The sequence below is a fragment of the Phasianus colchicus genome, chromosome 4 (assembly GCF_987193195.1).
Source record: "Phasianus colchicus chromosome 4, bPhaCol1.hap1.1, whole genome shotgun sequence".
Classification (NCBI taxonomy): Eukaryota; Metazoa; Chordata; class Aves; order Galliformes; family Phasianidae; genus Phasianus; species Phasianus colchicus.
This window is the reverse complement of record NC_143439.1, coordinates 50541586-50557631: the sequence shown is the minus strand read 5'-3', so window position 1 is coordinate 50557631 and position 16046 is coordinate 50541586. Positions and strand designations below refer to the sequence as shown.

General features: G+C 34.2%; 1 protein-coding gene across 4 annotated transcripts in view; it reads right to left on the bottom strand.

The window, feature by feature from the left end:
* The window catches only part of PDS5A (PDS5 cohesin associated factor A), a 74488-nt gene that overhangs the window by 28683 nt on the left and 29759 nt on the right, over positions 1-16046 (bottom strand). For all 4 annotated transcript variants that reach the window (XM_031588498.2, XM_031588499.2, XM_031588500.2 and 1 more), the window contains exons 3-12: positions 15438-15641; positions 15060-15146; positions 14224-14321; positions 13596-13722; positions 10584-10664; positions 8905-9045; positions 7705-7820; positions 6868-6962; positions 5994-6139; positions 2553-2704 (exon numbers count right to left, since the gene is read on the bottom strand). In XM_031588498.2, coding sequence (XP_031444358.1) covers positions 2553-2704; positions 5994-6139; positions 6868-6962; positions 7705-7820; positions 8905-9045; positions 10584-10664; positions 13596-13722; positions 14224-14321; positions 15060-15146; positions 15438-15641 — 1247 coding nt within the window. The remainder of the gene's footprint in view (positions 1-2552; positions 2705-5993; positions 6140-6867; positions 6963-7704; positions 7821-8904; positions 9046-10583; positions 10665-13595; positions 13723-14223; positions 14322-15059; positions 15147-15437; positions 15642-16046) is intronic.

The window sequence follows — 16046 nt, the reverse complement described above, 5'->3', positions numbered from 1 at the left end:
AGAGGAATAAAAGTATGACTATGAATATGAATACAGTTATCACAAGGCATCCCATTATCATTAAAGAAAAGTTGGCTTTTTCCCTTTAGGTGTACATTTTCACTACTGATGACTTGGAAAACAGGGTTTTTAGGTCTCAGGATGATTCCATCTCTGTTTAATATAACAGGTGATTGGAGGCATCAAAGCTACCTATTTTACTAATTTCTGGATAGTGCTGTAGTCTGTGTCTCTACAGATACATTTTCCAAAATATCTTTCAGTACAAATTGTGAGGCTGTATTATGCCTTCCTTGGTTTATGTCAGTTAGGGTAAAGATTTACAAATAGGTAGTATCTATGGAAAAGTGAGAAAAGTCACTGACTGGCACATTAAGAGCTGGCAACAAGACAGTGTTTATGACGTGGTTATCTTGCACCATACCCTATGTATCTGTTGTAAGAATCTCAGCACATACAGATGATAAACTACAGCTGCAAGTTCTCAGACTTGAGCACAGCATACCGATGTTTATGTTAGATCAAAAATATTAGAAGGCATTAGCATTAAGGATGTCTAGAAAAAATTTCTTCTGTTCTACCTCATGCCTGAATACTACGTGATACTGCACTATTTATTTTCTTTTGAAAGACCTAGTGTCATTCCACATGCACAAAGGAAAACACTTCAAGGCTCAGAAAGCTGTTCACCGTTATATTTTATCCTCCTTCCCTATGGAAAAAACTCAGGCCAAAAGTTGCCAATTTTGACTTATACTTGTGTTTAAAGGCCTGGAATGGTTGAGTCTTTAAAATCATAGCACTTCTACAGCTCTTCTAGTACTTAAAGTACTATCTTTAGAACTCTATCAATAACAACACTGAAATACATTTACTTCATAGAATCATAGAATGGCTTGGGTTTGTTAGAAGACCATCTAGTTCCAGTGCTCTGCCATGAGCAGGATTACCACTCACCAGATAAGGCTGTCCAGGGCCCCATTCAACCCGGCCTTGAGCACCTCCAGCATGAGGTATTTGCAGCTTCTTTAGTCAGCCTGTACCAGTGCCTCGTCATGCTCTGAGAATCAAATTTCTTCCTAACATCTAATCGAACCCTTTCCCCCTTTAGCTTAAAACTATTGCCACTTGTCCTATCTTCCACTCTAAGTACATCAACTACTGAGGCAGAGCAAGAATTTCATTGTCCAACCTTAAAAACTAGCAAAATTTTGATTAAAATTCAGGGTATCGGCCAAACTAGAAGAATATGAGAATCAAGCTGCCAGTCTTTTAGTGTGGACACCCAAAAAGCAAACAGCATGCAGTCACTGCACTCTAAAGACTGCCTTATAAGGCTTAACAAGGCTTCTAGAAGACAACCACATTCAAAAAAGGAACAGAGCTTTGATGACATTATCCTTTGAAATTCCTTGACTTGCTTCCTTCACAGTATTCTGCATTTCCAATAAGCTGGAATACTGAAAAAAAATCTGACACATTCACCATAGAACTTTGATTCATTCCCTGCATGCTGAATGAGCTATGAACACACTAGAAAAAAATACAAATCTCTAGCATATTTGACGTACACACAAATACAAAATTAGCTTTGTATAAACTACATGGAGATTTCCTAGTTGATTCCACTATTTGATAATTCTACTTCAGCAGACTTCCAGTGTACAATTTATTATTTTTTTTTAAAGAAAGCAATTAATAAAATATGTAACAGAAACAATTATGACCAGCAAGACAAACAAAAGCAAGATCCTTCACAACTGCAGCAGTGTTTTGTGATACAGAATTAACTACAATAGGTGGCAATTGAAGGATGCTGTTACCCATTTGGGCTAGTTACTAAGATTATGCAACATACTGAAATAGTAGACTGTATATGCAAGATGCTAAAAAACACTATAAAGATATGGCTGGATTCCAGGTCTGCTATGTTAGAAATCTAAGCTCAATTTCCATCATCATGTGATTGCATAGTTTGACTTTTCTTGTGAAAAGACAAAGAAGTAAGAGTTGAAAACTATCCTCCAAAATCTGAGCCAAAATTCTCTCTCCCAAGCCAAAAACAATATTTCTAAACTAAAGGGACTGAGTGACAAAACAGGAAAAATCAGACAATGGTGGAAGCACTCCCTGACACTTCTTCAGTTTCTGTTCTAACTAAAGGGTCAATTTCTATGTAGTCTAACAAAAGGAGATGTCACTGTGGTACATACATGTACAGTACTCACAGATCGTTGACTTTAACATGCTAACCTCTGGGAAGTAAAAGACAAACACAGCAGGGCATAATAAAAGCAAAATCTGATGGCTTTTTTCCATGCAGAGGTTAGTTAATGACAATTTACCATCACAGCAGACACAGTTCTATCAGTACATAAAATAACTACAAGAACAGATAATGCAACCATCCTGGAGTTCTTAATACATCTTTAGTAATTAATAAACCCACGTGTACAGAATGTGATGATTTTTCATGATAAGCACATATTTTCATTTTCAGAGCACCTCTTATCACTGTACAATTAAAATTAGGAAGGCTTAGGTTGACTCACTTGTCATCAATGCTATTTTGATAATATATGTGCAAAAGTTTATCCTTTATCCAGCTCACTTTCTCTGCAGCATCTTTTCCAGCCTCGGCATGAAGACAGTATTTCTTGTATAGCTGGGCAAGACCCATCATAGCTTCTTTTCTCACTCGCCACTTGAGAAGGAAGAGGATGGAGAAGTAGCTTTGGTAAATAGGTATCAAGCATACAAAATACAGTAAATATGTAGAAGCACAAAAAACAAAATGGCCACATTCTGCTCTCCTACCTTTAGGCTCTGCAAACACTGAAAAATTAAGAGTTTCTACATTAAACTTTGTAATACCTATTCGTTTCTTCTCTTTACTATGCAAGGTATTATCTGAAAAGAGTAATCTGTTGCTTCCATGTGCTGAGCAAAGAAAAACTAGGAGTTTGGTGGTATTAAAACTTAAGTAGAGCTTAACAGGCATGTCTGAATGAGTGCTTTTTTAAGCCAGGGTTTGGAATATTTATGTATTCAGAGTTGGGCACCAAGCAGAGGTGGCAGCTTTTTTTCATCAGCCTTAAATTGGCAAACTTGTCTAGAAATCTACACCTTAAGCCTAGCTGAGCTTGCGAAGGCTTCAACTCTGAGACCACTTTCCACAACAGTGAGAGCGCCTCATTTTGCCAAAGCTTTGAAGTAATCACTGTAAGAGAGTATTAAAGAAAAAAAAAAGAAAAAGCTGTCTGCAGCTTCCAGTTTTCGGTGATTGCTACATTATCATTCATGTAAACAGGAAATGTCCCATTAATAAACACTCTGACAGGATCTACAGGCCCTCTTACACTGACTTGCTGAAGAAACCATTTCAAAACAGGTGAAGGATTAATTGAGGCAGAGAATAGTATCTCCCACTTAATAGTCTACAAAGAGAATTTTGGTTAACTAGTAAAACTCCTTCACCAAAGACTGCAGGTTTGAGTTACAAAACTGATCGTGATAATCCCTTACATGTTGGAATAGTTAATTCCTGCCACAGAATTAAGAACAATAACAATTAAAAAAAGAAACAAAAAACATTAGCTGACAAAAGCCACAGTGTTTTTTAGTACATATAGAAAATGAGGAGTTAGAACTAATTAATTCAGAAAGTATTAAAGAAAGTCCCTTCGTGCTAAGAGTCTGTTCATGCTAAGGAAACAGTCATATCACTCTGACTCGCTGGAAGTACCAGTGAGTAGTGGGAGTTAGCCTAAACATTTTAGATCTCCTAAATAACTTTTGAGGGGATAATTGTCTAATAGGTGAGGAAAAAGAAAAGAAAAAAAAAAAGGAAGTGGTCTTAATCATGCCTGAACATTGAGTAAGGTCATACTACAGAGATGAAGAGTTGCTTTATAATAGCAAATATAGTATGTTCAAAATCAGATTTATTAGGTATAAACATGACAAATCCCTTTTCTCCAAACCCAAATCCATTACAGTGACATTCTCATCTAAACATGTTAATGTAAAAAGGAGAAAGTCATTATAAAAGAATTAAAGAGGTTATCTAGAATGGTATGCTTTACAGAAATAACACTGCCTACTGAACAGGAACAAAAGAAATTGGCATTGCTAGATAGCACTGTCAAGCCTATTATCAAAATATCACCCTCCAAAACACTATTGAGCCACATCCAAAACAGTGAAAACAGAAAAGCATATAATCTGTGATAAAACTGAATGTAAAATCTTGATAAACCATGACAAAATTTCAGAACTGGTATTTTAAGCATGTAAATTAAAACCCGTTCACTAAAGAAACAGGAAGCATTCCAGACTCCTTTGTAGGGTTGAAATCCAATTTTATTCTAAGAGAATAGTCTGAGAAGAATTCTTAATTTAAGTGTAATCAGAAGATGTTTTAAAACAGATTAACTAGGAAGCAGTAACAAAATCATTAAGACCAGATGGTACCCTAACTATGATTTCTACAGGAATTTAGAAATGGTGCATCAAATACTAACTATTCCATTACTGCAATCTGTCAATGAACAGATTGAACAATTGTCCAGGAAAATGGCAAGTGCAAAATGATTCTTTCCAAAAGGATTCCAAGAGAAAGAATGCCACACATCAGAAAATGTGATTTTGGATGGGAAAACAGACTGAAACAAAACAATAAGAGCAATAAAGTGCGGACAACAGAACAAAAAAAAAAAAAAAAAAAAAAGAAATTAGGAGTATTAATCATTATGCTTTACATAAAGGGAAGTTATATCTAACAAAAACTTAATTATATCAGACCCACAGGGATGGCAGTAAAACTCGCTGAGACCCCCAGAAATTACTAACTAAAGCACTGGAGTCAAAAGGCAGAAACAAATGGCTGGTATTCCACAATGAAGGGAATCTATGGATGGAATCAGGAGGGAATTTGTTTCACTTAATAAAAAGATTTAGAAAACTAACTGAATGTTGAGCATAAAATTTGTTGATATAGGGCAACTAAGGTAGTAAAATCTAATGCTATGATAAATAACTACAGAAAAATGTTAAGCTACTGAACCATCACAACAAATAAAACAAAAACTCAGATTAAGATCAGGTTTTCTCACCACCTGCACTAACTGCATGAACAGCACTGGAATGATGCAAGATACTGAAGTCAATATGAAAGTTCTCCAAAGTTGTGAGCTCAGTATTCAGAGGTAGTGCAGAAAACAAACAGAATGTTAAAGAGTAAGAAAAAAAATTCTGTCACTAAGAATGTACACAGTATTGTATGTATTTTGAATGCCAGGCTGAGTCTGGTTACTTTGGTTCCACCAGGACTGCAGAACAACCAGACAAGAACGATCAGAGGTATGAAATGACCTGTGCGGAAGTCAGGTAGGTGAGTCTTTATCTTGGAAAGCAGAGGAGTGGAGAATATAAGGTATACGTATTTGTTGATTGTATGGGACAGCTTTTTTTTTTTTATTATTATTTCATATAATGCAAGGAACTACAATTCAAGAACTACTTCTTCTCCCACACATACATTAAACATGAAGACATGCCAGGGATACCCAACAAGTACAAACAGGTGAAAGAAAGAACTTTCTAAATTCAAGGGAGAAAGTTCCATTGAAAGCTAGGATGAACGTGATCAAGTAGAATGAAGAAATCCTTAAAAGACAAACTGATGTAAGCCAGAACTGACTGCTGTGAGAATTATACTAGGCTGTAGAGACCCTTGGCCTAAATCTATGTTGCTACTCCTATGCTCTTACAGTATTCCTCATTAACCAATGACTGTATTTGCTTGACAGCATGTGATTGGTGTCTTCATAATATGGTATCTTTGTTAAGATGAAAATTATTTTCCCCAGAGTATTCTAGTTAATGGCTAACTTTAAGATTCTCTATTTCTGAGGGGTTGGTTTGTTTGTTTTTACTTTTAACAATGACATTAAAGGCAGAGACATTCTTGAAAATAAAATATTAGCACTTACTCGTTTGTCTAGTGTTCTTTCCCTTACGAAGCCAAGCAGCTGGTCATTGACTAAGGAAAGATCTCTCTTGCCCGCAGTAATAATTGTAACAATAACATCATGTCGAATAGCTTCCTCTGGGTCATGTGACCTAACCTTCAAATATTCTGTTACAATCAGAAACAATGAAAAGTTTGGCTTTTCGCACATATACTGCAACCTACTAATAAATACAAATTGAGTTCACATATTCAGTCATACGAAAACAATAATCTTATTTGCAACAGGCAATTCTGCAAAAAAAAGCTGCTTAGAATATACTGAAACTGAGTAAGGGGAAGAAAAGAAAAAAAAAAAAAGATAAAACAAATATTTATTTCCAGAGAGCTAAGAAGATAAATAATTTATAAATAATTGGCTATTGCTAAAATTTAATCGTATCAAAAAAGAACAATATTTTTGGTTACATCTGAAATTCTGCTCATTGTTAGAACGATGAAGAATTGAAGGAACAAGCATCTTCTAAACTCAATGAAAGAGAGCATAGAGGAACACATCAACTGTTTTTGAAAATAATTCTGTATGTCGCGAAATATTTGCATTCATGTGGCAAAACTTGCTACAGAATCTGAAAATACTTTAAAACTGCAATGGATAGCTTCTTGAGGATTCACTGTAACAAAGGCCACACAATGTCATGCATTCCATGCACACGCATGGTTTTTCCTCATATGCTTGTTTTCACTGGAAGACAATTATACATTAGTAAGCTCCTCCATTCAGTACAAGCATTGGACTTGACACATTTTAGAACTTTACTGCTATGTACAGAAGAAATTACATTCTATCCTGCTAATTTCTGAAATCATTCTAAATACCAGTAGTAGCATCTCACCAGTGAGGTCTTTTGCTAAGTCTGGATGGTTCATTAAACAATGACTGGCGAATTTCACACTCTCTAATCTCACAGGGACATGGATATCATTGAACCTAGAGAGACAGAAGACTATGAATGTTAATTTTTAATTAGCCTTGCAAATCACGATTATTCTCTATGTAGTAACACGTGTTGGTAGTATGTCCCATTAATTACTAGAATGCTTTTAGATGACAAAATAATACATTACAAACATTCTGAATTTAGCATAAATACGCTACATTGCAGATGAAATGTTGGCACATTTGTTTTCATTCAGTGACAAAGTTCTCCCCGTCACACGTTCACTATCAATCATCACTCTATAGTAAATATTTTATATATGTATATAAATACCATATAAATATATGAAATTATAAAGAACCTATGTATATGTCCATATGACATGTATCATTTAAAAACATTTGCTTTTTTAATGCTGAATTTCTGTATTTACTTTAAAGTAAATGACCTCCTTCAGAAGATAAAAGTCAAATAAAACACACAGTTGCAGATACAGCTGAACAGTAAACATGATAGCATTGCCTGGAATTTCATACTGTGTAATTTATATCATGCATCTAATGTAGCTATTTATCTAATCCATATCCTCATAGGAATATGGCAGTAATCATTCAGGCTTTTTATTCCAATATGCAGCCCTATGCAACTCCCTGGTTAAAAGACTCAAGGAAAGAACTTGTTCAAATACAAAAAAAACAGTTACATTCCCTGACAACACAAAATCGCAACGCTATCAGGAAAATTTTGCACAACAAGAATGAAAATTCAGAGTTCTACCACTACTTCTCCTACCGCCCAAGAAAGCACTGCCAAAGAGGACGATTTTGTGTGGCCAGATCAGAATCTTTAGAGCCAAAGAGTTTAGCCAAAAGTCGAACAACAGCCAAACGTTCTTCTCCATCATTGCTCTGAAAATCAAAGAATGAAAAAGAAACTGCAATTCATTACCTGTGATATCTCAAGAATAGTTTATGGCTTCCATATCCTTCTGTTTTTATAATTTAGACTGTAAGGTAATTTTTTTATAAACTCCAATCTTTCTAATTAAATTAGATTATTAAATAAATATAATTAAATACACACACACACAACCTGTATAAAAGCCCAAAGTTTAAAATGTTAGTCACTGATTAGAAAACTATGCTTGGAAAATGCCTTTCAGGAATTAAATAAATAAATAAATCAATCTATAACCCAGTTTGAATAAAATGCATTTCTAACTTTTCAACAGGAAATAGTCTCATTCTTGTTTTAAGAATATTTAAGACTTCTATGCATGTGAAAAATAAATAGCAACTAAGATTTTCAAAATAGATGTGCACAAATAAAAGATATTAAAATAAAATGATGTAATTTCACTGGTTATCTATTCCTTATGTTTTATTGTCCCTATGCCCTATGTGTGCAAACACACACACACACACAATTCTTCACAATTCTTTCCTGTCTGCTTACAGTCTTACCAGACACACCTTTCTAATTTAAAATCAAAACAAAAGGATAAATTAGCTAACTCCAAAGATTCATAATCAGTCAACTGAATTATGGCTGATTATTAAGAACATGACAAAATATTTAGAAACAATTCCTCTATTATTGAAACATTATCTCACAAAATGAAATACTGCAAACCAATATGGAGGCTGGCAGCCTTGCATTCCATGAGTTAAGCCAGTCACATCCCAATTACTTCACAAACTTCAAGTGAAATCCAAAGATTAAGTACATACAGTTTTCACACTAGATCATATGAATTCATGACTGCAATGATGTCATATATTGTGTGCACACATAGTATGCATTTGCAAGCACAGAAAGTACACAGTTGTATTTAATGCTTTGGTACCTTTATTTTAACAACAAATGTAATATTAAACAAAAATGACAACTAGAATTTTTATCACGCTAATGAACGCTTATTCATCTACAGCACCTCACACTTCAATACCCATTTAAGTTTTATTACTTGTCCCAAGTTACACTGCAACCTACCTTCAGTTTGAATTCAAGCTGAGGCATGACAGACAGCAATAAGTGAGGATCTATGGCAAAAAGCTCTTGTATCAAGTCAAATACATGTTCTGATAAGTCACTTACTGAAGACTTTCCCAGCACCAGAACCTGGTTAAAAAACTAGAATGAAAGCATTATTATTTAGCAGATTTCATAAAATCATGGAATAAAGAATACTTTAGATTTGGAAGGGACCTTTAAAGGCCACCCAGTCCAATCCCCTGCAATGAACAGGGACATCTACAGCCCAATCAGGTTGCTCAGAGCCCCATCTATGAGCCCCCTGAATTCCTCCAGGAATGGGGCTTCTACCACCTCTCTGGGCAACATGTGCCAGTACCTCACCATACTCACTGTAAAATACTTTCTCCTTATATCGAACCTAAATCTATCCTATTTAAGTTTGAAACCATTTCCCCTTGTAATATATACCGCAGTCCCTGATGAAGAGTCTGCTGTCCCCTTCTTTCCTATTTCCCTTTTCCTTCATTGGCATAAGCAGTATTTAAAAACATATTTTAATGTTAATGTAATTTATATTTTAATTCTATTGGAAGATACCCAACGCACATTTTTTATTACATCAAAAAATTTTCACCCTTAGAGTTCTGGCTCAAACAAATTAAAGATGAAACATCCTTCACAGAATTATACAAAAATTTGGGTCAGAAGGGACCATTTTAAAGAGTGCCAGATGACTACAATAGGTCTTCTGGTATTTGACAGTATCAAAAAACAGACAAACAAAACAAAAAAACAAACAAAAAAAGGTAGCCCAAAATATGAATGATTTATCATGGATTTGCTATGTTTTAATGTGCTTGGTATGCTTCCTATTAGATAGTATGGATTGATGATAGTACTGTTTGAGGAATGCAAATGCTACAAAGCTATTACACACTTAAACAAGAATGAGTTAAAGAATATTAACTCAACAGTGGCTCTAGCTACTATCCTGTTTCCAGTTATGAGCAATTACGCAAGCATAAAGAAACAGGGGGACTGGAAAGTGATATTTATTGGCGAGATGTCTTCAGCTTTTACATACTTAATCTTTCATGAATTTACTTAATACCCTTTTTAACCTACTCTGACTTTGAAGAATACCATAGAACATATTACTGATATTCATCAAAAGGAAAAGTAGAAAGAGGCCCTGTAAAGAACTCAAGTCTTTTAGTCTTTCTGACTAAAACAAGTTTAGGACAGACAAAATCTATGAATAAGCTGTTAGTTTGAAGTGCTTCATCCTACATCTAGGCATGAAATGAGGATGCCTGGTTGCTAGATATAAAAAGCATTAACAATTCCTTTTGTTGCAACAGGATTCTTTAGTGCCAAATAATACTGCAAGACAGGTCATCTGTTGTCATAGTCTAGGTTTATATGCTTAAGAGCGAGATGGGAAAAAAAAAATAAATCTACCTCCATTTATATGGGACATCTTCCTATTAAAAAAAAAAAAAGAAAAAAAGAAAAAAAAGGAAGAAAAAGAAACAAGCAAGCTAATGATTCCTATCTAGAAAATAGTATTTTTCTAGTTGCATTTCCAAATGTGACTTTTATAAACATCATTTTAAAATACACAAACCTCCAATAAATCAAAACATCAACAAGCACAATCGTTAGTTGCAGTAATCATGAATTAATTTACATACATTGGCAATGCACGGTTCAATGGTCTGGACAGTCCTTTTCAGCAGGACTTTTGCAAGATCAAACGCTTGCTTATTAAGGTTCTGGAAAAAAGAAGGGGTGGGGGAGGAATATAAAATTTTAAAAAAAGACAAACTAATTGAATTAACTTCACATTTCTCTCGCAGCCTTAAAAGACTATGATGTTAAGTAAAACATGTTTTGCCACCCATCTATTTATTTTCAAAGCAATCAAAGTTCAATTGTATTAACTACACCATGCAGACATAATAAGATTTTTTTAATTTTTTTTATACACAAAGAAATCTAAACCTGCAAAGTCTTCTAGGATGTTATCAGCCTAGTTGGCACCTCTAGTATTGTACTAGTAACTAAAGAAATGTTTCTTTGAAATTTTTAATGATGGCATGTTAAAACATTATCCCAATTCCATACTTTGGTAAGTATAATGCACCAAAATGGTCACACAGATGTCTGCAATCTTTTCAAGTAAACAGTTGATTGAAACACAACAAATCTACAAATCTAAACATTGTTTTTATTAATCTCAAGCAAGGTAAGGACTGTAAGCACACATCTAAAAAATGTGACTGTCCAAATCTGCAGAAAATTCATGTATTTGCATGATACATATGCAATATATCAGCTCATCTAGGGATTAATGCAGCTTGGAGAGAAAATGAAGAAAAAAAGATGACAGAGAGAAGGGTGGATTAGCTGACTGCCCTGAAAATTATGAACTACTGCAAATAAAATACAGATAAATCATAAGGAAGACCAGTTACTAGAAAGACTGTATTTGGCAAGTCTACACTGAGAATGATTCTCTCATGTTCTTTTAGCTACCAAGATGACAAAAATAAAGCTCTCATCAACTGATATTAAGGAGAAACAAATGGCCAAAGGTTCAAATATATCTTCAGTCAGATTTGATATGTATGAACTCTTCACAGTTTCTTACTACTACATGGTCTAAAACAAAATTACTTCTCTCCATATCAGACTACCATAAAAATCACATTGGTAGGTATGTTTGTATTAAACTGACAAACTGCTACCCGTCTATAAACGTATATTTTATTTGGATCTTCAGATAAAATAACCAACCTCTTAGGCAGAGCATAAAACATTGAAGTCTGGATAGGACATTATGTAGAAGATGCAAAAAAAATGACAGATCTAAAATACATTATCTTTTTTAAGGAATAGCCTTAAATAGTCAAGAGCAGTATTAATAAATAAATATGTAAATAAATAAATTACTAAATAGACTGAAAGTACCAGTTTTAAAATTAATAAAAACAACTACAGCTTGATGCCATGTGTCTTCTGAGCTGCAATGTGCCATATTGTTGTTAAAAAACTACATTCAAAAGAGGAGAGCCTTGTTAGCACACTCAGAAGAACAATGTATTTTAGAGCCACTTTATTGATAATGAAAGTGCAAATAAGTGTCATTTAGATGCTGAGATACTTCATGTCTAAGTATTGTTATACTTCTTTTTAATTGCATTATCCTCTTAAACAATGTAGAAGAGTTTGATTGTTTGAAAAAGGAATAGAATACATCATCTAAAATACATATTTCAACTTTGTTACAAAGATGAACTTCCATTAAATGCAACAGTCTAGCCATGCTGGTATCTATATAGTGTATAGCAGAGAACAACTTATCAAATGCTTCGCATAGGCATAAAAGCGTTGTTATAAGTTCTGTACCAGAAAATAAACTATGTTTTTCATGCAATCAGTGGTGTTTTGGATTTACATTAACTAAGGACAAACAATTAATATAATCCCAGAATTTTGTAGGAGATCTGTGCAAAGGAGAACAATTACTACAGCCAAACTCTGCTTGGCAGAAAAAAAAAAACCAAAATAACTTGGTTTTATTTATTTATTTGTTTGTTTGTTAAGTAACATGTAAAGCAGCAGTTAAAGTTATTTTGTTATGGGTAACAAACAAAGGTTAAGACAGAAAATTATTGAGAAAAGCATGAAACTGGATTCTGAGTACAGCATATTACTTTGCCAGTCATGATGGCCAAGAACCAATGAGGACTGGCAATCAGTGATATAAAAGATACTAAAAGATATTTAATGAGTTGCACATCCCAGTATTTACTTAAATTTTGCCTTCCTCTTGTCAGTCTTTACACTTTCTCTCCATAGTCAAAATTACATTATTAAAATAATATGTATGCTAAAGAATCATATTCATTTTTGCTTTGCTTGCATGAAGCAGTTACACCAAATTGTTTAGTTCCACAGGGTCTACCAAGGCCTTTGTATCTGTAATTGACTACAAACAACTCAAAAATCTGTGCATTTTAAAATAACCCTTCTATAGTTAAGAGGCCTCTCCTGCCATTAGGGATTCTAATAATACATCATCTCATTCCTGTCAATAGAAAAGAGCTGATACTATGACACTGCATCTCATGGCTTCACATACAGCTTGTCACAGAAGAGGAGGGTCACTTATTGCTAACGGGATGTGGACCTCTACAAAAGTTGAAAACATTATGGAATTAATAAAAGAGTACAGAGAACTAAAAGCAACTAGCTGAACTAGAAAACTAATATGCTTTAGGTAAGAATAGGATTTATTTATTAGGACAAAAGTTTAAGATGGAAAAGAAACAGGAAAAAAAATAAGAGGGAGATGGAAGAGAATCTGACTGACAAATAGAGGCAAGAAGCAAGTCTCCACAGAAACCTGGGGAAATAGATACATATATTTTTTGGAAGTAAAAATGTTCTCATATTAGAGTATTAAATGTGCTTTGTTCCTATCTAAGTACAGAATTTCTTAATAATGAGTAATCCAGACACAGCTAAGAAATAGCACCAAACAAGTCCTAATGGCAAATTTCAGCCTACTGTTACAATGCTTGAAAAACTACAATTGTCATGAATAACCTAAAGTGTGCAGAAATCTAAGCAAGCTAAAAGCGATGAAAATTGTTATAATGATATATTGCTATAATATTTTACTTTTAAATATTTTTTACCTTGTGTGCAGGAATGAGGTTAATCAAAATGGAGTCCAGCAGCTCCTGAGTTACTCCATCGCCTTCCATGATGATAGAACTCATCAAATCCAGCATATGCATTTGTACCTTCTGGTTGTGGCTATTACTAAGAAGATAAAAGCATATTATCAAGTCAAACTTTTCAGACCCTGAGAAATACTAGTAGCACTTCAAAAGACAATGGATTAATACTAAACAGTGTTCAACTCCTGCATTTGCAAATGTTGAAAATATCAGCGTAACTATTTTGACTTCCCTCTGTTCTAGAAAAAATCAAAAATCTAGAATACTCTAGCTTTGCTTTAAGAAGGGAGACAAACGAGAAGCAAACATCCAACCACAGAAATAAAAATGCACATAAGTCAGAATGAAGTATACCATTGCAACATAGAAATTTTAAGAAGTCAGAAATGTCTGCTTTTAGAAACACACCTCTCTACATTGCCAGTAATTTGTACTCATTTGCTTTCCTATAATCTCCTCATTTGGAGGAAGGAGGACTTGTTCTGTTCAGATCTATTCATTTGTAGGCTACATAAGGATTCGGTCTATCCCCAAATCTGATGATATTTTGACAGTTTAATATAATTGAAGTGATTCAACTTACTTGATAACTGAAAAAAGAGTCCTAAAAAGCTGAATAAAAATTTCATTGCAATCTTCCAACTCAAAGCAGATGTTGTAAGATTTAACCCAAGCTAAATTCTAAAACAAAAATAGGATATTCAGGATATTAAAAGTTTGCAAATCACTTAAGTATAATCATGTTAGTTAATTTTTCTTCTATTCAGATAAAAATATTATACAATAAAAAACCCTTTGGAGAAAGAGACTGGATATTTGCTTTGCATATATACAGCTCTTAACACAAAGGGGCTTTGCAGTACACATCCACAGAAAAATTAGAGAATAATCTGATTTCTTAGGTACAAAAGCAGATTAACAGAAACTGTTAACATAATAAGGTTATATCTAGACTTATTTGGGATTCATGGTATGAAACAATGTGGCTTTTTAAAATTAATAAAATATTAAATAATAAAACACTTTCTAAATGCACACTGATAAAATCCCAACATTTCTTGTCCCACCATCAATATAACAATATTTGCATGTTAAACAGCATTTAATTTTTTCTCTTTACAAGGTAATAAAACCTTAAGGTTACATAATACTAAAAAAAACGATGCCTAAAATTCTAAGATAAAGGTTAAACATTAATAAATACATTTTAACACAACCTCAACTACAGGCAGCATGAACTTATTAAAAACCTATGAAATTTTAACTGTTAAAAGAATCAATCTATTGAACATTACTTTGTCTGCGATCATTTACACTATATACACCTGTAAATTGGACACAACTGAGATGAGATCAATTACATTTCTTAGAACCACAGAGCAAGTAGCATCCTACTGAAAGTTTCAAATACTACGTTACCTCTAACAAGTAAAAGTATCTGTTAAACTGAGGGCTCTTTGTGTCCTCCAAGCCTTTTAATTGTCTTGTAATAAACAAGAATATGTCCTGTCAAAACACAAGCAGGCGTTTACAAGTTAGATTCCGCAAAGAATAAAAATACAACCTGTTAGTACTGACATCTACTCCCTTTTGCAGACTCACGATATAAAATATTTTAGGCACTGACAGAAATCTATCTACAACGCATTTCAGGCCCTTAAAACACTCCACTGACTCATAGGACCAAAGCAAGATCTCTTTAATAAAATTGAATATCAGTATAAATGCATTAAAAAAAAAGATGAACAATTTTTATTCACAACAGGAGAACGAGGCAGGGAAAAAGCCTTTATTTACCTTAAGTTTGTCATGGGAAGTATATGGAGCTTCAGGAGCATAGATACGAAAGATATCAGCCAAGCAACATGCTACAAGGAGGCGCACATCTTTATTGGGATTCCTGAGGAAGAATTCAGATGCAAGGTGCAAGGCCAATGGGAGATACTGCTGTTTCTCATCTTCTGAGTCCTGGTCCATATCCATGAACGTTTTTACCACCATCTGGAAAATACAGGGAAAAAAAACCAACAAACTTCATTTGAGTACTTTCAGATTTATTCGTAGAATCATAACATCTCCAAGGTTAAAAAAGACCTCCAAGGTCATTCAGTTCAATTGTCCACCTACCACCACCATTTCCCCATTAACCACACAGTACCACATCTAAGTATTTCTCGAACATCTCCAGGGATGTTGAATCAGCCGTCTCCCTGGGCAGCCCATTTCTGCACCTCACCACTCTTTCAGAGAACAAATTTTTCCTAATATCCAATTTGAACTTCCCCTGGCACAATTTGAGGCCATTCCCTCCAATCCTATCAATAGTTATGCAGGAAAAGATGCCAGTCCCCAGCTCACCGCAACCTCCCTTCAGGTAGTTGTAGAGTGCAACTAGGTCTCATTCCT